Source organism: Pollicipes pollicipes, unplaced genomic scaffold (genome assembly GCF_011947565.3).
Source record: "Pollicipes pollicipes isolate AB1234 unplaced genomic scaffold, Ppol_2.1 Scaffold_7231;HRSCAF=8579_pilon_pilon_pilon, whole genome shotgun sequence".
Taxonomy (NCBI): domain Eukaryota; kingdom Metazoa; phylum Arthropoda; class Thecostraca; order Pollicipedomorpha; family Pollicipedidae; genus Pollicipes; species Pollicipes pollicipes.
The window spans coordinates 11,551,702-11,575,867 of record NW_023597034.1 but is presented as its reverse complement, the minus strand read 5'-3'; the positions used below and the strand labels follow the sequence as shown (position 1 = coordinate 11,575,867).

The following is a 24,166-nucleotide window of genomic DNA, read 5'->3' as shown; positions in this document are numbered from 1 at the left end:
CTGCTCCTTGTTAGCTCCTCGTTAGCTCCTTCACACCTTGTTAGCTCCTTCATAAGCCGTCTAAGGTCAAGGTCAAATTAATTAACCCGGTTGCAGATAATCGGCTGGATCGATGTTTGCTTTGTTTCCGACGGTTCAGCTACACCGACAGCGCAATCTGGTACCCTTCTGCCGCCACCAGTCATAGTCAAACCCTTCCTTCCTACCCCACCGCCAGTCATGGGGCCGTCGATTTGTGTAAAACTGATAAACGGCTTCCGCCGCGCCCCGCCACTTGCTGCCATAGGCCCGGACCCCCGGGGTACGGGCGGCATGCGCTGGGATGTATTTCAAGACATCACTTAACCATTGTTACAGACAATCGCTTCAAACTTGGTAGAGGCAGCATCCTTCATAGCGAAATCGTATTTTAGAACATCGACTTTCCTACTTTCATAATCTAATGTCTAATAGATAAGACAGTAGTGTAAGCCTTATTCCTAAAAAAAAACAACAAAAAACAGGAGAATGGTGATATAGTTAGGTTGATATTTCGGCAACATGCTTTTATCGAAACAATAGCAACAATGAGTTTACTTTTTTAGGAACAATTTTCCATTTTTAACACCATCATTTTCAAACTTTCACTACTCACTTCTGCTATTGGTTCGATAAAGGCATGTTGCCGACATATCAACTTAACTGTATCTCCATTCTCCTGTTTTTTCCGAGGAATAAGGCTAGTGCTACTGTCTCATCTATGTGAATAATGTTCCTCGCCAATGCACTGAACAGTTTACGTAATTTTAACGTCAAAGACCCAAAACTGTAGGGTGTACTTGTTATCAATATTTCTCTTGTTTGATATGCCAATGTTTCAAGGTGCAATATTGGAACAACAAAACGACATCACCCACGAAACATTTACTGATGAGATCACGTTTCCCGTTTATGTGTTAATTTGTCTACCGCTATGCGCTTTTCCAAAAAATCGACAAACATGACGTTACTCTGGCATTACTCACGCTTGATCTGTCATGATCTAATGGTTGATGCATTGATGTATGACGTCAAACTCATCGATTAATAGCTGCTCCAAATTTCTCCGCGATATATTGAGATGTTTTTGAGTTATCACGAATATTTGACAGGGGAGGGGGGCAAATGTCACCTATCTGCCCATGCCGGGCTGACATCCATACCCCTCCAGTTTCTGAGCTGCACACCCACAAAGATGTGCGGACTATTTCAAGGTCAACAAGGTATCCATGACGCCATAATTACGTCGTTCAAATCCTGCCATTCCATCGGCCATGCGACAATCAAGTCAGGGGAAAATAAAATTGACAGACCGTTCACAGCTGGCGTTCGTGAGGACAATTTCCGGACAAAAGACGTCAATCGGCTGTCAGTTAACATGCGCCCGGGTGGCCAGCTTGATACCCTTCGCTCGGGTGCAGAGTCAATTTGACCCCCGCTGAGTGTCTGTACTTGTACTCACCCAGGTCAAAGTTTGAGGTTCCCAGGTCATAACGTTTGGATCAAATGAGGTCAAACAAGGTCAATATCTAGGTTAGTCTCCAAAGTGCCCGCGGCACCTAGCTAACTGCTCTAAGGAAAAAAAACACAATCATTCGGGGTCAGTGACCTAGTTTGACCTTTCAAAGGTCATGTTGACCAAGATCACACAAGACTGCTTTGAGTTTTGCATTTGAATAAACGACAAAGATGTCTGAGCTGAGGTCAATGAAATTCCATTATTCCATTATCCCATTCCATTATTGTGTTGCCTAAGAAAGTATCTCAGAGATGTATGGCTTCGTCCAACACTCCATCGTTGCATCAGATTGAACGATTCCCTGGAAACTGACTTCGCTGAATCTATGGCCTGACTTTGGCCAGCCGTCGATCAGCGACCTTACAAGGCACATCTAATTTGTTGTGCCAAACCATCCGCTACTCAATTTTCTACAGGCATGCAAAATGTGACGCCACCCCGCCGCGCCGTTCAGAAACCATTCCGGAAAAGCCTTTGGAAGAAAAGGGGGTCATTTGACCCCCGGCCGGGCGCGTGCTCAGCGGCAATACCTTCCCTAGGAGAGCATGTTCAGCCTCCATCATGCCACACCAACCTGCGATAGGAATGCTTTGCGATGGCGGCAGGTTTTCCGTCATGGCCATCAGGAAAACCATCATGGCCAGCATAGCACTGATACCCAGGCTGACTTTCTCCCCCGACTCGCAGGGCAGCATAAACACCATCAGTGCTGTGGAACATCACTCCGTCACTGCACATATCATCAACACCGCACCCGCCGAACCAATGAAAAAGCGTTTATAAAATTGACAATCCATAGATTGCACAAAACATATTCCGGCGCATGGTAGAATCTGACTGGTCTGAAAATGCCTGCTTGAAATGGCAGGATTGCGGAAAATAACATGCTACACACATGTCACCTGCGTACTATGTATACACATTTCGTGAAGCGTTAAAAATCGTGTACTTATCTTGTTGGTGAAAACTAATGTCTTACCCGTTAAATTGACGAATATTCCTGGCATTATGAAAAAGAACATCGTAAACGCGGTTCTTCTCTGAAGCTGCACGTAATATCTGAGGGCTGATTGGGTTTGTGGTCAAACATTATACTGTCACAGTGGTTATTCAGACTAAATTTATGAATGCTGATGAATGCCACGAGCGAACACAAGCCAATTCAATATGTGAGAAATTTACACATATGCTTGCTTGCCAACGACGCATGCGAGAACATCAAAAACACAATTAGACTACCACGGTAATCGGAGGTGTACCACCGTCCAGAAGGTTGGAATGGCAGTAAGTGGAAGAAACATGTAATATAAAGGCTTAAGCTGCATGTGGATGAAAAAGCAGCTACCTCACCAAAGCACTGCAAAGATAACGCATTGTAAGCAAACGCAGCAGGTGGACATCATTTTGAGGTAAAAAGAGGGACATGTCGCCTCCCCCAAAGGAAAAAAAAACATGGGGACTCAAGGGGAGGGCACAAATATGAAGAACATATTCTAGACCTTGAAAAAAGTTCATGGCGATGCTTGACAGGCCAAAAACACAAAATACAGCATGGCTCATATCACAAACATAAAAAACAAACAATAAAATACAGCACGGCTCATATATATTATCAACATAAAATACAAACAATAAATTACAGCAAAGCTCTTATCATAAACATAAAATACAGACCATAAAATACAGCATGGCTCCCTAGGAAACGCTGGCAAATATCCACGGCAAAAGTGCTAAGTCACTATCGCTGGAAATACCACGCCAGTACACTCCAAACGCAATTGAAAAGGTCCTGAAGTGTGCAATGATTAACAAGACGCTGCTTTTCATTAAAAGCTGTTTTGCTGAAGACAATGCCAGGCAAATAGTAATACCATATACCAATAGTAAAAATAGTAATCCACCATAGTAATAATAATGATCGCTCACGCCACGTGAACATTAGTTGCATAAGGTATGGTGCAATCAGGCCTGTACATGCATCTGTATGCATTGCAACGACCAAATGGCCTCGTTCAGCTCAACAACAATGAAAATGAACGCTACTCCCTAAACAAACACGACCGGTTGGAAAAGGAAACAAGGACGTCTTAAACAGTGGCGCTGCCAAGCGAGCTTTTGAAGGGTTTTTAGACCCCCCCCCTCCGGTCAAGAGCGAGCGTAATTTGTCACTTTGACACTATTGAATGTAATTCTGTACGCTGGTGATCAGTTAACTTATTTTGGCTTAAAACCTAATGCGCTGTTATAAGCGGTGACACAACCATAGTTCAGAGATTAGGTAATCGGATAACCGCGTGGATATGTACCGCAGGCAGCTGAGAAAGCCGTTTCGGCGCCAGACAAAGCCACCATTGATTGCCCATTGATCATAGACACTTTACCTGTGAGGCGTCTTTAGTCTGTTCGCGGTGCCTACGAACCATGAATAGGGCTTGCCCCCCCCCCCATCCCGAAAAATGCTCCGTTACATACCCTGCAGTCCCTCCCGTCACAAATCCCGACAAAATTCTGGATAAATCCTCGTCCTACATCAACGAAGCTTAGCAATGCTCCCAAAAGCTCGAATCCACGTCCAGCCGGCGGGACGCTGTGGATAGGTGGCACTGGATTTGATGACTTGGCTAGGTGTTCTCACAACCACGATCACGCAGAGATGCGCGTCGATTGGCTTGTTTGTAGAGGATGAAATTGGTGGGCATGCCGAGGAACACTCCCTCGTCGTACATCGCTTTTGCTAAACATGCTTCTGTACATTGCGCTTTGCCTGTCTCGATGCAAAACACTTAACACCACTTTGATTTCCATCAAGTGATATATTCAACATGCAATGGATTATGTCCTACAATAGTCTTTCATAATATTTTGTCCGGAACAAGGCAAAATTCTTAATCTCATAACTGTTCAGAACCAATAATATAATCTTGATTTTGTCAACTCGACGTTTTTTAAGCTGCCCTTGCACTCACGCTACGGGTTAACTTTTTCCACATTTTTGTCCTGCTGCAGCGCTGCAATGCAGTTATTCCATAACACTAATGCTAATGTCAAATCTATTTTTATTAGCGCCGCCAATCTGCGGCAGCTTTCTAAGCATATATAGCAAATATGGCATCCTGGTGGGCTCCATTCCTTTCATTGCGTCTTATTCATTGACACTCCCTTTCATTTGCACGAGCCGTTGGCGCCGTTTCACGTCTTACTGACCCATTAACTCTGAAATCTCATCCACTGCCATCATCATTATGGTCAACGACACTGTTACTTGAAAACGGTCGATCACAACATACATATGGCATATATCGAAGATGTTCTTACTTGAAAATGGTTGATCGCAACACGCATCTGTTGTGTTCAGGCCATCCACGTAAAAATTTTCCAGGAAAAACTCGGGGTTCTCAACGTAGGCGCTGATGTCGCCCTGAGCTGGGCCGGTCACCAATGCGATCTGGGAGCAGGACAAGCTCCGATCGGTGGAGGGGAAACGACTATGACGTCTCCATTACACATTCTAGGCTCGCGATTGCAAGGTCTCCAGTATGGGTCGATAGAAAGGTAGGCGACTTGGAGACACCATAAGTCACTCTGCTTAGAGACTGCGACGCGAACAACATAACGTATCACGGTAAAGTAGCACAGAAGGGCGAGCGTAATTCCCGCCTCGCCGTAAATCGATCTACACAAATCCTACCCTGACTGATGCTTTGTTTCGTGTTCCCAACTGATAACGTCGGCAGCGCTGGCGAGATATACTGACCTGGGTGATGTCCTGCGACCAGCTGGAGAAGCTCATGACGCAGAGCTGCTGATCGAACGGGTAGTAGCGGATGTTGATCTCGCAGGAGGAGCGCAGGATGGCGTGCGACAGCATAGTCACCTCCCCGGACGACTTCACGATCGCCAGCGTGTTGTAGATGGCCCATTCGTAAGCCGAGTCGGCGCTATATGACGTCACACGGTCACCACGTGGTCGCCTCCCCGGACGACTTCACGATCGCCAGCGTATTGTAGGTGGCCCATTTGTAAGTCGAGTCGGCGCTATATGACGTCACACGGTCACCACCGTTGGATCACATAATTTTTCACGGTTATGGCGACCGTTTTTACGGACACTTCGGTGTTCCGACTTCTACAGCAAAGACCGCCAACGGCAGAACTGCTATGAAACAGCTTCTGCGTGACATAACATCCGTGGTCTTAACTGTTACGGACAACACAACCACAGGACAAAACTTCTGCCGGCATCACACAGTGTGCAGAGCTTTTACAGACCAAGTTCGTTACGACTCGGCTGCCTCGGTCAAAAACTCGATGTTGTACCTCCGCTGAGCATCAAAACCGCTACCGGCACCACTATTATGGCCAAAACCACGTCGTAACCATTCTTGTAATTAACATTGCCAGTATTATTATATTACCACTGGTCATTACAAAACAGACGCCATTTCCAGTATTGATCCTAGGAAAACATAGTGACATGCACAAAGATAATGGTGCCTAAAAAGATAGGATGAAACCGGAAGAGTGCTTTAGTTCGACTGAGCCAGTGTTGTTGTCAGAAGCAGCCAAAATCTGAATGAGTCAAAGTGGGGTTGATTGCACTGAATGCTCAGTAAATGGAAATAAGTGGTGCGATTAAACTTACGTGAAGTCGACTCTAAAATTGTGCAAAATTGCATTGCGTCATCTAATTCAACTCATTTGAGGACATATGAAACAGGGTCTAGATCTAGCTACAGCTGGTACGTCAGCTGGAGGCAAAATAAGGATAAACTCGGTTCACTGTGAGTTAGGTTAAGTAACAGATAAGATGAGACAAGGTAAAGCTACGTGACGTGAGGTGACGCTAGCTTCACGTTGGGCTACGTTGGGTGAAGGCTAGGCATAGATTATGTTAGGTTACGTTAAGCTAGGTAAAGTTTAGTTAGTCTAATACTTAAGTTAACTTAACTGGCTTTAAGCTAATTCAATTAAGTTTTAGCCCGGGCTAACAAATGGGCCTAAAGTAAGTTAGGCCAAGTCGAATAAGAGTTTTGCATATCATTCCCCGCGTAAAGACATTGACTGTGGACGTTTCGTCTGTGGAGGTGATGTTGCGCGAAAGTATGTGTCCGTAACAGTTTTGTCGCGTACACGTAAGGGTACATGGTTTATACGAAGCAATCGTCTTGTGCAAGAGTTTTCTTGCATTAAATTGTCGTGCCACATACTTTGACCGGAGGCATTTTGTATGTAACAGAGCTGCCACGTGGAACGTTTGCCCACAGAAGGATTTTCTCTCAACTGTAGTCCCATGTTTTTGTTTTTGTTTTGTAACAGCCGTGTCATGACATCTGCGTCCGTGGCGGTGAAGCGCTTAATAATTTTCAGATACAATTATGCAAGTTACCAAAGTCCTCTCAACAGCAGAATCACGTCTGTCAGTAGGATTGGTTCACACAATTTCATCTTGCACATAAAGTAACTTTGATAAGGACTGAAGCCCGTTTGCACCAAACGATTCGCTGAAATCGATTTAGAGGCGAATGAAACCGATTACATCGATTTAGACGCGAATACCATCACAACCGATCGAAACACGACTGAAAACGGCTGTAGGCCTTGCTGCTTGAACTGATATCTTGCCAGAACAATTCTCTATACTACGGAATTATTTTGTTAGGGCCTGCAACCTGTTAATCAAATGAAACTGGGGGTTTACTGGGTTACACAACATCGCATCATGGCCGCTCGTGGTGAACAATTCAATGGCAGAGTTATAAAGTTATGCAAAGTACGTAAGCCCGTGTGGTTGCCGCCATACGAGTACGGGATTCCCAATCCATACATCCACTTGGCGATGTATTTAGAACCCAACGCGTCCGCCACTCATTCAGCTACAGGGCCTTTCCAAAGAATATAAAAAACTGGCACAGGTATGCTGATATTATGACCATGTCAATGGCTAGATACGTGCTCATAGCATATTAGTAAAACGCGATAGCCCGTTTACACACCAAGTAGGATTTGAAGCCTCACCTATTGTAAAGAACGACGTCTGGTGTCCAAATATCCTTCCAGGGTACGCGGATATCCTGGATGCCCGCATAGTTATCCGGGTTCCAGAACAGGAATGAATCGTTCCACTTCATAATAATCTCTGCATTCACCGTCATCACCTGATTCTTCTCATTCTGTAGGAGTCGTAAAAAGAGTAAGCCCCTATTACTGGATCCATTGCTGTCGGTAACATGCTTGCAGTTCCCATACTCATTCAAGCATCAGCATGCGGCCATTCTTAGCAACTCTAGCAGTGAAATGTCGTAAAGCAATCTTGGAAAGTGCAGGCATATACGTACGATAGTACTACATCTCCCCTTTCTAAACCACCGAAAAATTACACGCAATAATTCTTTACCAGTCTCTTCTCTGCTCAATTCCCCGTATCATTTGGCAAAACTATACCCCTGCCGCTATAAAAGGGTGTGGGTGTACGGGTGTGGGACACCTCATCCTCTCCGCCCTCTCTCTTATCATTAGAAATGTCGTATGTTTCACACCTCGTCACTTCACAAACAAGTATGCCGTCCGCCAGACAGTTCGCAGACGCAGGTACCAGGCATACTTTGACCTCATTTGGACCGATGTTCTGAGCTTCTGAATCATCTAAAAATAACTCGTGTAAAAATATAAGTCGCTTGTGAGTTTACTGCACCCAGTTTTCCACCCTCGTTATAGCACACCGGGTGTGCAGTGTTCTCCTCCGCCCCCCCCCCCCCCCCCTCTTGCGGGAGGCGACGAAGTGAGCAAAGCATGTGACGTTCAATTTGAAAAATAACCACTAACAAGTCAAGCATGGTTGACTTTATTTCATGCTAAGGTTTTAGCATATGCAAATTTATCACTACATGTCGAAGTATTTTAAATGTACCATATTTACAAAATTGACAGTTTGGTGTTGTAGCAATCACCAACGAAGCTTTTTGCTCGCTGCGCACTAGATGGGGACGCACCTATGCCGCTGTTCCCGAAATAATTACTTTATTTCAATGACGCAATATTCTCTCCCTCGTGAATGACAACATGCCATGTTTATGAAAGAAAGTTCAATGAAATAAATGCTGGGTAGAAGTCCCATGCTGTGGTTTGAACGGTCAGTCGATACGCCAAAAGAAGCGACTCAAGCTCATCGGGTTGTGCCTTCGTCAGCATTGTGGTCAACTTTAGAATGTCTCCAGCGTAGGCATGCTTGCCCAATGGGTATCAAGTACCGGCGCAATATGCTGATTACATCGTTTGGGCTCGTTTCGTCCAAACCGACATGACCCGATTTGGTACTTAGACAGTATACACATATTGCGGGAATTTAGCCAACGCATTCAGCGTTTAGATATGATGTTCGTGTTCTCCATGCAACAGTCGCTCTGCCTAGCTCGAGGCCCCGCTTGACGGTGTGGTGAGTCGACGATAGGATGAAGGGATGATTGGCTTTGTCAAACCATAAATCATTTAGTTCATTCGCGATTAACACAGCGCCTCGTTTATACAGATGTCCCATAAATCCCCTGCTCACAGTTTTCTTAAGTGTTTTGTATGCATGGTAATGGCAGACATAAACCTCGCATTTCAGAGAAGAAAGAACTTATTTATTTAAGACAAACATACCACACATATGACAGAGAGGACATTCTGTTTGAGACACCAAGTGGCATGGGTGCATCCTACATTAAAGTTACTAGGTTCCATGTCGGTTTTGGTGTCACCTGATATAGCAAAGCACAACAATATCGGTTGGATGGCAGTGCATTCCTCTCAGAAGTGACTAGGGTTCGGACCTCACCAACTTCACTGGTGGTTATAACTACACAAACCGTTTGAACGACATCACGGGGTTACGTTCGACTCCAAACCAGGAAACCACTGATATGACCCCTTGACAATGCTTCGCAAGCAGTACGAGGCATACGATTTCATTAGCTATACTGAGGCTTGCGCTACAGAAACCAGAAGACTACGTTCCCTACAATCCTGACCAGGCCACAGAGGATACATTATTTCATCGTTCATTTTGGAACTTGCACTAAAAACTTGCTAATTGGACGCAAGCAGACGGTTACCTTGCAAAGATTTCTGAGTCTTGCCGAGGGCATCATTGTGGGGGGCATCATTGTGAGAGGCAGCAGCACTTGGAACAATATGGCACGCTTGTTTACATATAATCACCGTTTGGCTCTTGTTGTTTGGATTGGATTGGCAATTGCCCGGTTAGATCCCTTTGCTATCACCGCCCTTGAGTACAGACCGTTAAGGCCGAAGACGGAGAGCAAATGTCCAACGTTTCAATATTGCGGGACTTGGTTCTACGGAATTACCATTTTCGACTCGTTTCTAGCCAAACTGCAAAACCTTATTAGAAGGCCCAATGCCATGACGTTGCGGAGGCGACATCAGTGTACTACTCAATGAGCAAGAAGGAATTAATATAGGCCTCGTGCCTTTTCTCAATTTATGATGTTTGAGCTACACATGTCAGATGCATGCGAATTACCACATGTTGTTATTGCAGTGCCGGAGACGTCAATCCTGTGACGTAAGCCAAACAATTAAGTCCGGCCAATCAATGCGTCGATCACTGATGATAGCCAAATTGCACCGCTCAATACCCCAAACGATAAACCAAACGTTGCATCTTAAACGTATCTCGCGGCATCTGCCACAAAAACGGCTGTCGTGAGATAACTTAGTAGTCAGGATGGATCCTTAGAATGAAATGGATAGGATCGTGAAAGCTTCAAGCGACACGGACAGGATTAGATTAGTCAGGGATGTCGCGGCTGTTTGCCGCCTTTATGGCGGTGTCGAGCTCATTACCCAGCAGTACCGGGTACGGGTCACGACGCGGGCAAGTTACGGTGTCGAGCTCATTACCCAGCAGTACCGGGTACGGGTCACGACGCGGGCAAGTTACGGTGTCGAGCTCATACCCAGCAGTACCGGGTACGGGTCACGACGCGGGCAAGTACGGTGTCGAGCTCATTACCCAGCAGTACCGGGTACGGGTCACGACGCGGGCAAGTTATGGTGTCGAGCTCATTACCCAGCAAGTACCGGGTACGGGTCACGACGCGGGCAAGTTACGGTGTCGAGCTCATTACCCAGCAGTACCGGGTACGGGTCACGACGCGGGCAAGTTACGGTGTCGAGCTCATTACCCAGCAGTACCGGGTACGGGTCACGACGCGGGCAAGTTATGGTGTCGAGCTCATTACCCAGCAGTACCGGGTACGGGTCACGACGCGGGCAAGTTACGGTGTCGAGCTCATTACCCAGCAGTACCGGGTACGGGTCACGACGCGGGCAAGTTACGGTGTCGAGCTCATTACCCAGCAGTACCGGGTACGGGTCACGACGCGGGCAAGTTACTGCCTGGTGAAAAGGCGCGGCCACAATTTCCGCTGTATAGGAACGGCGCAAATCGAGTAGTGAATTCGTGGTGCACACAGCCCGTTTCACTTACCGAGCACTCTGAGCTCAAATCCATCAAAACATATCACTTGGCACATACTTTTAATTCGTCTGAACGAGGCAGGGGATTTTCGATAATTCAAATGGCAGACATTTGTACAGTTTGGATGAGTGCCATGTACATGTACTGGGAAGATTTTGTTAGAGATTTTCACCTATCTTATGATGACTGTTGCGCTTACATTAAAAAAACACTATGTTCAACCCAGTGAAAAAATAGACGTGGAAAACAAAATAAAAAATCATTGCAGCTGCCTACGAAAATAAAACAGGCGAGCTCACGGCAGCTATTAAACGCTGACCAAATGCACATGTTTAAATGGCGCGAGGAGCTACGACTCCTCCGGCAAGATCAGGCCGGTCTCACCAGACCAGATCGGTCCGTGCACTGGTCGGTCCGTGCACTGTCCGGGTCAGCGACGGCACACCTGCTGGGCAGGGGTGAGAGGCCGGTCCTCACCAGGTCGATCAGGTTGTAAATGGAGACCTCGAACTCGACGGTGGTGGGCGTAGTGTGGCTGGCGATCGGCCGGATCGAGGTTGAGTAGTTGGCGAAGAGGTAGCGGTGCAGCTCGTACTGTGGCGTCTCGATGGAAATGCCTCCTGTCGGCCAGGTACGGCCAGACACATCACGGACAGACACAACACGCCCAGACACATCACGGACAGACACGACGTAGCTAGGAACGTTACGATCAGGCACGGTCGGACAGGTCACGGTCAAACACGTCTCAACCAGACAAGGTCAGGAACGTTGCGGTCAAACACGTCAGTCAGACAAGGTCAGACACGTCACGGTCGAACACGTCACGGCCAAACAAGGTCAGACTCGTTAAGGCCGGACGTGTCCTGTCCAGATACGGTCGGACAGGTCGCGGCCAGCCGTGTTCTGTCCAGACCCGACTCCACATATCAGGGCTGGGCAAGGCTGGAGATGGCCGACATGACGCGGCCGTCAGACGGGCGTAGCTCGACACGCCGGCCACGTACTCTGGGACCAGACATCGGCCTGCACGACTGGACTGGACCTGGGCCCTGCCGGACATGACCAGAACTGCCACAGACTGGACTGGACCTGGACCCTGCCGGCAATGGACTAGAACTGCCATGGACTGGACTGAACCTGGGTCCCGCCGGACATGGACCAGAACCGCCATGGTCTGGACTGAACCTGGGTCCCGCCGGACATGGACCAGAACTGCCACAGACTGGACTGGACCTGGACCCTGCCGGCAATGGACTAGAACTGCCATGGACTGGACTGAACCTGGGTCCCGCCGGACATGGACCAGAACCGCCATGGACTGGACTGAACCTGGGTCCCGCCGGACATGGACCAGAACTGCCATAGACTGGACTGGACCTGGACCCTGACGGCATTGGACCAGAACCGCCACGGACTGGACTGAACCTGGGCCCCGCCGGACATGGACCAGAACCGCCATGGACTGGACTGAACCTGGGCCCCGCCGGACATGGACCAAAACTGCCATAGACTGGACTGGACCTGGACCCTGACGGCATTGGACCAGAACTGACATGGCCTGGTCTGGACCTGGGCCCTGCCGGACATGACCAGAACTGCGATGGACTGGACTGGACCTGGGTCCTGCCGGACATGTACCAGAACTGTCATGGACCGGACGAATCATGAGCCAGGCTGCAGACAAGGACTGGACTGAACCTGAGCTGAACTGGACATAGCCCGGTCCGACCATGGACCAGATTGCACTTGGACAGAGCTGGATCGGACTTGATACGTGACGATACACAACGTAATAGTGCGCGGGAATACGCTGAATGGTTAAAAATCATTCATAAAAGTATTCAAATAAAATATACATAAAAGTATTCAAAAGCCATTAATTTTGGGTATGACCTGGAAGCTTTGCTCGGGACGACATGTTTGGGTACACACTGCAACAAACTAATTGGAAATTCTTGAGTTGTTTTTTTGGACATGCCGGCAAAACATTCCCTTTTCTTTACAAAATGCACTTTTCTCATGATGCCTTACCAAACAATAACAATTGCGCTACTCGAATGGGACCGCTATAGACCATTGGAGCATTTTTTGATTTTTTGTGGGTTGGGGAGAGAGACCACCAAAATAAATGCGCAGCCATGGAGTTGCTGCCATGTACGAACTTTTCATTGCGACCTAAAATATGTATTTTCCGGTCATGTTAGGTTAATAAACTTCTTGGAGGCCTTTTACCCGAGGCTTCAAGTCAAGGGAAGTCGAAATAACATATCGTTCAAAGCAGGAGCAAGCGATGCGTTTTAGCACATTTATTCGTTGTTCTTCTGAGCCTTTCCACCTGACGGTGATTCCAAGACCAGCAGGTAATATGTTCTGCATTGTCAACTTTAAGACCTCACTCTGACCATAATCGCCAGATATCTCACGAGAGACTGGCAACACAACGTTAAAGTTCTTCAAGACAGCGTGGACCACCTTAACAAAACTGAATGTTGTTACTATATCTGACACCTCCTTGCAACATCGTGTTTTAGTACCTGCTGGTATATGTAACGGTGATAATTGTTGGGAAAAAGATCTCCCTACTCAAAATGCAAAAAATGTGGAACCTAAGGCGCCTCTTGTTTCCATCAGGTAATGCATTCAGTTCATTACACGGCTCATCGACTTCTGTGTAAGTTTCACAAAGGCTTCTAATTTCATATGCTCTTCAGTGACAATCGTCGGTTCAATTCGTTGTTCACCTGACGTGTGTTTACCCGGTCATGTTCTAATCACAAAACTTATCATAGGTGACTGAGCTACGTGACTTTGAAACGGCCTGCCATGGATTCAGAAGTCTCGTTAATACAAGGCTAAACAAATGCCGCTAATATCGCTCAAGCTCCAAGCATCCGTCACATCAGATCGGTGACTTACTTATCTTCCAACTAACCGCGGTCTGCTAACGGTCGCGGGTCAGAGGGACTCAACAGCCCGCCAAACATTAAAATTTGCCGGTAATAAACCGATTTCATGGTGGCGGAAACAGCAAGAACTTAATGTTGAAGGCAATGGTGAACTAACCTGTCGGTCGCCAAAGAGCACCGAAGAGAAGCAGCAGCCACTGGCTGGACATACCGCACACCATACTGCAGCACCTGTCAAAGGATATAGTCGGGATGAAATGGGCAGAAGGTTGCTTGGCACGCACCGCTTGAAGTTCTCAGTTGAAGGATTTATTCCCCTCGTTGGGAGGTTTCTCACAAAGTACCGCGGACGGACATTTCATCCACTTCATCGCTCTGTTCGTCCCAATACTTACATTGCCAGCTATTTCAAAGCACTTCTGATGTGCAGGTTCAAGCCGTAAAGCGGAATATGGCAAACAGTAGGCATCTCCTTCCAGAAGCAAGCTACGACTAAAACGGGATGCTATCCTATCGTCTTCGACACTTCCCCCGTCACTAGCGCTCAGACACCTATGTTCCTCGCACGCCTGTTGACAGCGTCCGTTCTCACCCGAGTTATACGCGCGACCACCGGACTGTAAGCGGCCGCTCCCTCTGCCACGCCACTAGAGCAGGGCCTCAGGCGACCGTGACCGGCAAGCGAGCCGGGGCAGCCTATCACTGCCGTCCGAAGAGGCCACAGCGCCGGCGGCGTCGCCGGACGCAGGCGCGGCCCAAACGCCCGCCCGCAGGTGCGCCGGGAGGTCACGTGACTAACAGGGACGGGGAGGGAGGGCATTCCCACGCCATGGCACCGTGCGGTCGGCTGGCGTGGCGTGGACTGACACGCGACTTTTGTTCTTGATTAGAAAGAGGCAATCGCACATAAGCGGTTGCTCGTACTCGTTACCGAGGAAACGTTAGTGCCGATAGACAACAGTGCTGCCAAACGTTCACATTCGCAGCCGATAAAGGGAGCGTTTTACATTTGTGTGGAGTTTTGAACTCACATGGTCATACTGAAGATAATTCGTCACACTTCACAACCCTGCTCTTCTTAAAACCTAGACCTCTCTAGCTTTTGAGCTATGCGCCCGCGAAAATGTGCGGACTGTTTCGGGGACACCATCAGCCATGAGGCATCCATGACGCCATAATAACGTCATTCAAACTCTGCCATTCCATTGGCCATGCGGAGACCAAGGCCGAGAAAACACAATTGATGAGCCATTTGTATGTGGTGTTAGTGGGCACGACTTCCAGATATTACGGCTGTCAATTGGCTCTCAATCAACGAACGTTGTGAAAAGTGCGATTACGCATTTAGGCAACGATATGTTGAGCGCCATATCTACTAAACAGAGAAACTGTGCTGTCTAGAGCAGTGTTTTCCAATTAAATGTACACCAATAGTTATAAGTGAGCTTATTTCATCATATCTCATGCCTGCTTTGATATCTTCAAATGTGGAACATTCCCTTTAAAGGTGGGAGGCTGGTATTCTCCAATTCCCATGGCCGTGGAAGGTCATGTCCACTAACTTAAATGCTCCTAAACCTCAGGTTTTAAAGGCATGCGCATTTTTAAAGGGATTATTCCACATTTGTGTGCGTTCTTTTGTACTGAGTGGTCATTTTTAAGACCATCTCCTGCAGTTCACAGTCATGTCCTTCGTCAGGCTTTCAACTCTCTTATTTCTAAGCTTGACGCATGCAAACTTGTGTAGCTTTTTTCGTGACGCCTATTTGAAAGTCACCCAGACATCTGTGACGCTATAGACACGCCCCGCGAATGTCCCAGCTCATTGTATCTTTGTGCTTACTGCCAAGAAAAATACGATCACTGAAATGCTCTTGTTTGCAATGATTCGGCACGAAGTGTCCCGATAGCGGAAGCCAGTTGGGTAGCAGTCAGATGAGCACCTGAATGCATGTCTCCACCACAAACCCTTGTTTGTGATATACAAACATTTGGACGTTATTGGAGCATCTACTCAAAGGAAATGTTCCAGATTTGAAGACACTGAAGCAAGAATGAAATATGATGGAGTAAGCTCACTTCTAACTATTGGTATACTTTTAAATGGAAGAGGCTGCCCCAGACAACACAATCCCTCCGTTTAGTAAATATGCTCCTCACTACATCGTCGTTTGGCTACGTCATCGTTTCTCGCACAGCATTGATTGCGAGCCAGTTGACGGTCTTTTTAGCTGTAAATCGTGCTTACGAATACCTAATATGAGCGACACGACATTTATGTTTTATTGGCCTTCATCGCCGCACGGCTAATGACATGGCAGGATTAAATGACGTTATCATATACTTGACATAGGTACTTGGTGGATTAAGCATGAAATAGATATCATTAAGACCACCAGCAAAATATTGCCAAACAGCTTTTAAGCTGACCTTTTAGTAAAGAAAATTAATTCTTGGTAAAACCCAAAGCTGTGCAGCTATGAGAATGCTTCAGCAAGCCGGGTTAGGTGCAAGTTTGTTATTACTTTATTAGTTATACATTATTGCTTTATTTGTTATTGGTTTATTAGTTTAGTTTTGCCGGTGCTGAAACATTTCTTTCGAACAATTACTTGCATAAGCATGCCAAAGGCTACACGGTCGCGTACGAAACAATTAATGATAGGCCATCCGGCTCTACTGTTCCACCACCAACTGCCGACTACGGAAAGCATTGAGCTACAGCAAGTGGCTGGGGTAATCCAAGAGCACTCTCACTAATGCCATCTTCAAGACCGCGACGGTAGAAATCGGGGTACTGTGGACCAACGAAGCGATCCCTGTTCATGGTCTAAAATGTGTGACAAAATTGATCGAGAGGGATTGATATCATCCCAACAGAGCTATCACCAAGAAATCAAAGAAAAAAGAAAGAGACACAGCAACGCCGCGACAACGAAATTTAAGAAGCTTCTCAATGTCGCAAAATGCAGGTGCAAGTCTCCGCGCGGCTCTCCATGCCCCATTGTTTACACAGTGTATCAGGAGGAGGCTGCTATGAAGGACCAGTGCAGGCACCGGAAGCTTACCCTGGGGTCATACGACCGGGATACAATTGTGACCAGGGAGGCTCACGAGTTGCGGAGGATAGCCAGACAACTCCAGGGGCGTCGTGGCTCGGCCGCCAGTGAGGCGGTGCCTGCTGCTGAACCTGAGTTGCTTTCCCCGCCGACTGCCGTGCCCTCGTCGCCTGCTGAGCCAGCGCTGGCTACTAGTGCTGACCCCGAGCCTGCTCCGGACCAAGCGGTCTCAGCGCTGGTGAGTCAGCCGAGAGCACGGATTCTTACGTTTCCGTACATGGTGGAAGGGGGAGACGACGCCGATTGTTCGTTCCGGTTGAGACCACTGTCACTGTAGATTATAACGTCAACGATCTGACTAACACCGCCCTGACGGTTGACAGCTACGGTCGCTCGAACCAGGCCGCTGCTGCTATCATCAACGCCTTTCAACAAGACAGCAGAGACGGACAGGCTACTTGAAATCAAATATCGCAGATCCTAAGAAGTGCTGCGCAAGAGACAGAGTGCAAAGGAGACGGCTCATTAAAAATTTGAAGCAATCCATAGGTCAGGTTTTACCATCCTCTACTCCGGCGGCCGCGAAGGCAGCAGCTACATGAGCCGCACGGAGGAAGACAAGTGCCGTCGAAAAACACGTGGTTGTTGTCACTCAGCCAGGCAGCCGCTACATGACTCATTTTACGTCCGAGTTCGGCCGCCCTGCACTTGTTCAACGAGTTACACTCCGTGAGCCCGCAGTGCGACAGTCGCATCAATGTGCCCGGCTGCGATCGCACAGCCGTTAACACCGAAACGATAGGCGACGTGTTCCGGCTGTTTGAGCTGGCCACCGAGTCACCCGTACACTGGTTTATCTGCCAGCTGCACGGCAACGAGCTGAACCTCCTCCATCTGCTGCTGAGCTTGGACGGCACGACCATGGGATCGAATTTTTCTGGACCCATCGGCAAGACCTGTGCCGGAGAGGTCTGGGAGAGGGACGTTGTGGCATTCAAGCCTAGGTCGGGGCACGTGCCAAACCTGCCGGTCGACCTGATTCAGCAGCTGAGCACCAACCAGCAGCTGTTGTACCTTCTGGCCTCCGGCGTTCAAAACGGCTCTGTCCGAAACGTGGCAGCCCAGCGGCGAATCCGGTCATCTACCATGTCAGGTAAGTACTAAAACGCGTTATCTTCGAATTTATGGCAATGAGTGTTTAAAGTTCATCAAATATTACTGTTAAGCATTTACTTATTATCATACCTTGTGCCGTAGTATGTCACCTCATTTGCTGATTGGTTCATGCCTACTAGCATATTTGTTGATGTGTATTCCCTCGCATTTAAGGACTCTGGATATCGGCATAATTACATACACTAAAGAGGCGTCTGCTCCTGGTTCTCATCTTTACCGAAACCTCCAACAACGCTCTCAAGGGCCTCGTCCAGTGCGTGGTCGGCCACTATCTGTCGGTATGGACCGCCATCCGGCAAAGCAGCGGATATACTTGTGCTAGAGCGGACTTGTGCCAGAGCATCGCGCTGCTCCGCGACCTGCCGCAGCACACATAGGCCACGGTGCAGCCAGTCCTCCAGCCTATCGGGTGCTGGGTCCGTCCGGGACGGCTGTTGCTGGACATGGTGTGAGATGAGAACTGCATGGTCCGCGAACAGGCGGTTCCGATCGCCGCGCCGCTCGTGAGCAGCAAACGAGGGTCTTCTTCAGCCCAGGGTCTTCGCCATCTCAGCGGGAAACTTCGAGGCCGTGAGGTACACCGAACTGATTCCCTGGCACAGACCAGTCACACAGCCTCTACTGCGAGACCTCAGCAATTGCGAGCTGCGGGACAAAGTGCAGGTACTGCTGGCCGTCTTGCCCTATCTGGTTCACACTAGGAGTGCGACGCAGCGCCACACTGATGAGGCGTCTATGATGAGGCTGCAGCTGGAGCTTCGGCAATATGTGGAGCCCAGCTGCGGAGGTATTTCTGCTACCGTGGGATCTCTGCCAGCACGCGTTTTGGGTTTCCGGTATGTGAGCAGCTGCTGTTTGGGTCGGTGCATCAAAGACACGGGCTCGGCAAGGAGCAAGATGTGCATGGGGTAACCGTACCGCCCCTCCCCCTCCCTACGTCCGTGGTACAGGCTGCAGAACTTGCTGTATATATTAAGTTGTACACCAGACAAGATATTCTGAGTCATATGCTATACATGGTTTTGTTTGCATCACGTGTGTTGTCTTAGAGAGGTGAAAGTATAAAGCACTGTTTACCAACATACTCGTGCAACGAGCTCATACTCAACAGCACATTAAGTTTCCGCCAAATGGCCATCAATCGGGTAGCGTCTGATCCGAATATTAGACCTTAGACCGGGAAATTATCGCACGACGGCCTGAGGAGCGCTCAGTAGCATCGTTTCTATACGCAAAGGTATTTTATATCGCTTGCGGCCCACGGCTTGGTGTTACCTGCAGCAGCGGACGCCGTCCAGCATAGGGTAACTGCAACGCCGGGCGTGGTTTTACGGCGATATTTCGATCAACTCGCGCTTAACGAATTTAAGTTTTTGGGAAGACCTTTTGCTGTTCCGTGTACTTTTAGACTCCTGCGCCAAAGAATTTCTTCGTCTCACTTGGTTTTGTTACTGATGACACACCCTAATGTCCAGTGCACAGATCGCCTTTATTTATGCATACAGAACACACTCTAGCATGATTTCCTCGATACCAAGAACAGCCACACAATGTCCTGATTTTAAACATCAACAACAATGAGGTATAAGTAACAGACCTGGTTACAGCATCCCATTTCCATACAGCATGTACAGTTCTCACTACTGGTGGCTTGTGACGCAGACGCTTGTGCAATATCTATGTACAGCAGCACAGTCTTCTGACAGTTGTACTCACTGTAAGGACTGCAGATGCCCCTCTTTCCATGCCTCCCTCTTAGGCACCTGTCCGTGGCAATTGCATTGCAGGTCCGTGGCATACCTAAGCAAAAAAAGGTGAGCGCTACAGTGATCATCAGTTTTCAAGGGAAGAACTAGCCTTTGTCACACCTTAGATATAATTGGACTCATACAGGAAGCTATTAAGCCTGGACTTTAAGGCATGCAATGGAACAGCTGCAAAAATTCCATATCTGATCACTTTCAGGGAAATTACTTTTCCTTCATCACAAAGTGTTGCTTATGTGCACTAACATACCATAAGGAAGATGATGTGATGGTGAACAATTGATGTGACATGGGATTCAGTCCCCAACAACTGTAATACATTATCATGTGGGATTGTAACCCAACCCTATCCATAAATATTCACAGTATTATGTTTGCTAGCTGTCACTAATGTCATGCTAATATTTCATGCCTCAAAATGCTTTCAGACAACAAATCAGAAATAGAGGCTAGTTACCTGGGCAGTGTCAGGGGTAATTGCAGAGATGCATCATCTTTACCATATAATAACAATACATGGTATATTTTGTACCACTAGGTTCAAACATGTCTTTGCAAATGCAGTTACAAAAACCACACACACACACCACACACACACACACACACACACACACACACACACACACACACACACACACACACACACCACACACACACACACACACACACACACACACACACACACACACACACACACACACACACACACACACACACACACACACACACACGCACACACACGCACACGCACACGCATGCGCACACGCGCACGCGCACGCGCACGCGCACGCACGCACGCACGCACGCACGCACGCACGCACGCACGCACGCACGCGCACACAAGCATAGTGCAAGGCAGCAGGCAAAGCACTCACAACTGGCTGCAACTAGTGGTCCAATGCCACCTTACACTAAAATCATGAAAAGAGAAAAACCTGCGCCTTTAACATTAACAGCAGGCTTACATGTGGCTTCCGTGCGCACAAACAGCACCGTGCACAACACATTTCCTAAGCTTTCATGTATAATACGCAAAAGATTTAAACACATCACAGTTAAATCCAACAAGCATTGCCTCATCCCCCACAAAATACCAGTAATGTGAACTGAGCAAAAGCAAACGACATGCAACGACGCCAGTCAAGGTTGGCGAAATTATTTTAATATCATTTTTATCTTAAAATTTATATGAAAATGCAGGTATAATGCATTTTTTTCTCTTCCGCGGCACGCATTCGGCACTTAGCAAAAATGAGCCCATAGAGGCACACAGGGATGACAGGAGGCTGGGTAAAACCCAAAGCTGTGCAGTTATGAGAATGCTCCATCAGGCCCAGTTAAGTTCAAGTTTGTTGTTGGTAACGCATCATTGTGATGTTTATTTGCAATTGTTGTGCTTTTGTGCAATAATTGTGCTTTTTGCGTGGGAGATATGGGTTTATTAGTTTAGTTTTGCCGGCACTGAGGCATTTCTTTCGAACAATTCCTTGCAGTAAGCATGCCGAAGGCCACACGGTCGCGCACAAAACATTTTCTGATACGCCACCCGGCTCTTCCCGTCTCACCACCAACTGCTGATTACGGGAAAGCATTGAGCTACAACAGGTGGCTGAGCGAATCGAAAAGGACACTCACTAATACCATCTTCAGGACCGCGACGGTAGAAATCAGAGTGCTGTAGACCAGTGCAGCGACAGCTGTTCATGATCTACCATACGTGAAAAAATTGATGGAGAGGGATTGATGTCATCCCAACAGAGCTGTCAGCAAGAAATCAAAGAAAGAAAAAGAGTGACGAAGCAACGCCGCCGCGGCGAAATTCAACAACCTTCTTGATGTCGCGAAATGCAGGTGCAAGCCTCAGTGCAGCTTTCCATGCCCAGTTGCCTGCACAGTGTATCAGGGGGCGGGGGGGGGTTGTCATGAAGGACCAGTGTAGGCACCGGAAGCTTACGCTAGTGTCATATGACCGGGATACGATTGTGACCAGGGAGGCCCGCGAGTTGCGGAGGATGGTCAGAAAACTTCGAGGGCGTCGTGGTTCGGCCGCGAGAGAGGCGGTGTCTGCTGCTGAACCTGAGTCGCCTTCCCCGCCGACTGCTGAGCCCGCGCTGGCCGCTAGTGCTCACTCCGAGCCTCCTCCGGGACCAAGTGGTCTCAGCGCTGGCGACTCAGCCGAGAGCACGGATTCTTACACGGTTCCGTGCATGGTGGAAGGTGGCGACGACGCCGATCATTCGTTCCGGTAGAGACCACTGTCGCTGTAGATTGTAACGTCAGAGATCTGACTAACACCACTCTGGCGGTTGACAGCTACGGTGGCTCGAATCGGGCCGCTGCTGTGATCATCATCACCTTTCAACAAGACAGCAGAGACGGGCTGGCTACTTGAAATCAAAATTCGTAGATCCTAAGAAGATCTGTCGCGAAAGGGACAGAGCGAGAAAGGAGACGGCTCCTAATTTTTTTGTTGAAGCAATCCACGAGTCAGGTTTGACCATCCTCTACTCCGACGGCCGCGAAGGCGAAGTTTCTGGCATCAGTGTACTCCGGTTAGCCCTCATTCAGTGTGATGGGTTCGCCAAGTCTCCAACACGAATCACGTTTTGTGCTACATAGTGCAGGAATTTAAGCAGTTGTCCGAGTTATGGTGCCAATAAGACTGGGAATCGAATGACTTAAAGGGAGTGTTCCACACTTGTATGAGGTTTTGAACTGAAATAGCAATTTTAAGATCATTCGGTGCAGTTCACAGCCCTGTTCTTTCGAAGACCTAAACCTAGTTAACCCATATCCACCAAGAAGTGCAGACTATTGTGTGTAGATTATTTCGAGATCATTCAGACATAGATGACGCATATAAACGTCATTCAAAGTCTGCCAGCCATTGGCCGTGCATCGTTCAAGACCAACAATATAATCGTCGAGCCGCTCATCAGAGACGTTGGTGAGCACGATTTCCAGGTAGAACGGCCGTCAATTGGATCTCAAATAATGTTGTGCATGCTGTGCAAGTTTCAATCATGAATTACGTCTTGTACTACATGATGCAAAAAGTTGGACATAGTAGTTATTACAGAATTAAGGCTTGTGATTGAATAGGTTAAGAATAGCACCACACCGAGCATGTACATGCAAGTAAACAATTGAACCGCTCAGGTAAGTATACAAAACACCATGAGGAATGGCCAGAACACTAGCACATAATGATACTTGGTTCGGCGCTGCCACGGCCACCTCTCGGGCGATTGAAGTACTACAAGTGAGTGTTGTGATGACAATTTCGGACGGCTACTTTGGCAGCACCTAAACGTCACAAAAATGTTCCATGTTACGTTAGAACAATGACGTAGTGTGGAAAATATTTACTAAATAGACGCATTATATATAGACGAAATAAAAGGGTATGTGGTGGCACTGCCTGATCAGATTTGAAAATAAGCTGAGAGAAGAGTAAGAAGCATAGCCGTACCAGTGTCAAGCAACGTGAGTAATGTGAGGGAGCGTTCATTATTTACCTCACGTGTGAATGGGAAGCGGATGGAGCGTAACCGAACGGCTCTTTAGACAGGGTAACGTTTCGCTAAGGTGTGGCTGCACACCATGCTAAGTTATGAAGAACGTAAACTCTAGATCTAGATACCATTGGCTTACTCCCCTTAGAACACACTCGTATTTATGAAGGATATTAATGGCGTAGATTGGTTTGGCATAGGTAGACCACATTTTCATGAAGTCTTGGGCTGGATCTCCACGTTGTCCACCCGTCCACCCAACTAAGCAATGCTTATTGGTGGCTGAAACTCGAGGAGCTGGAGTTCTTCATTACTGGGCAGCACCACGTTTATGCGAAACCGTAAATGGGGTGAATAGTTTCACTATGTGTTTTGATACGGGCTCAACTGACATCTCTTAAGACTGATCGCGATCATGTGTTGTGGTTCACGTTTATCGATCTGTTTATCTGTCCAAGATACAGGGATATAAATGTTTCAAGTGATCGTGATGATGTGTAACAGTCGTTTGATATTTTTTGGCATTCGCCCGATATTTCATAATCATACATCGGCATACCATCTGTACCCTTGAATTGGCTAGTGCTCGAGTTTGTGCACAGTTTAAACTACCAGTTTAAACTTGTTAAAAGGACGGCGAACTATTCCCCAAATGAATGGTTTTGGCATGGACATTTCATTGACATGGTTTTAGTGCACACCGGCGCTAAAAAACCAAAC

At 47.7% G+C, this 24,166-nt stretch overlaps 1 protein-coding gene and 1 long non-coding RNA gene across 2 annotated transcripts; both read right to left on the bottom strand.

The window, feature by feature from the left end:
* Positions 1-2,161: 2,161 nt before the first annotated feature.
* Positions 2,162-4,939, bottom strand: LOC119109176 (uncharacterized). Its single transcript, XR_005095404.1, has 3 exons — positions 4,853-4,939; positions 2,517-2,603; positions 2,162-2,246 (listed from the first exon to the last, which is right to left on the bottom strand). It is a non-coding gene; the product is annotated as an uncharacterized LOC119109176 (long non-coding RNA).
* Positions 4,940-5,036: 97 nt separating this feature from the next.
* LOC119109388 (neuronal acetylcholine receptor subunit alpha-3-like) lies at positions 5,037-14,139 on the bottom strand. The gene is made up of 4 exons (XM_037233003.1): positions 14,088-14,139; positions 11,467-11,641; positions 5,292-5,475; positions 5,037-5,045 (listed from the first exon to the last, which is right to left on the bottom strand). Exons 1-4 carry the CDS (start codon positions 14,137-14,139, stop codon positions 5,037-5,039), a joined length of 420 nt encoding a protein of 139 aa, XP_037088898.1.
* Between the last annotated feature and the right edge of the window lie 10,027 nt (positions 14,140-24,166).

Bases quoted from the DNA above. Each gene is read 5' to 3' on its own strand.
- LOC119109388 (XM_037233003.1), bottom strand. From the start codon at position 14,139: ATGTCCAGCCAGTGGCTGCTGCTTCTCTTCGGTGCTCTTTGGCGACCG. The intron at 11,642-14,087 runs GTTAGTTCACCA...CCTGGCCGACAG, and splicing joins TGCTCTTTGGCGACCGACAG to GAGGCATTTCCATCGAGACG. The intron at 5,476-11,466 runs GTGTGCCGTCGC...GACGTCATATAG, and splicing joins CTCTCACCCCTGCCCAGCAG to CGCCGACTCGGCTTACGAAT.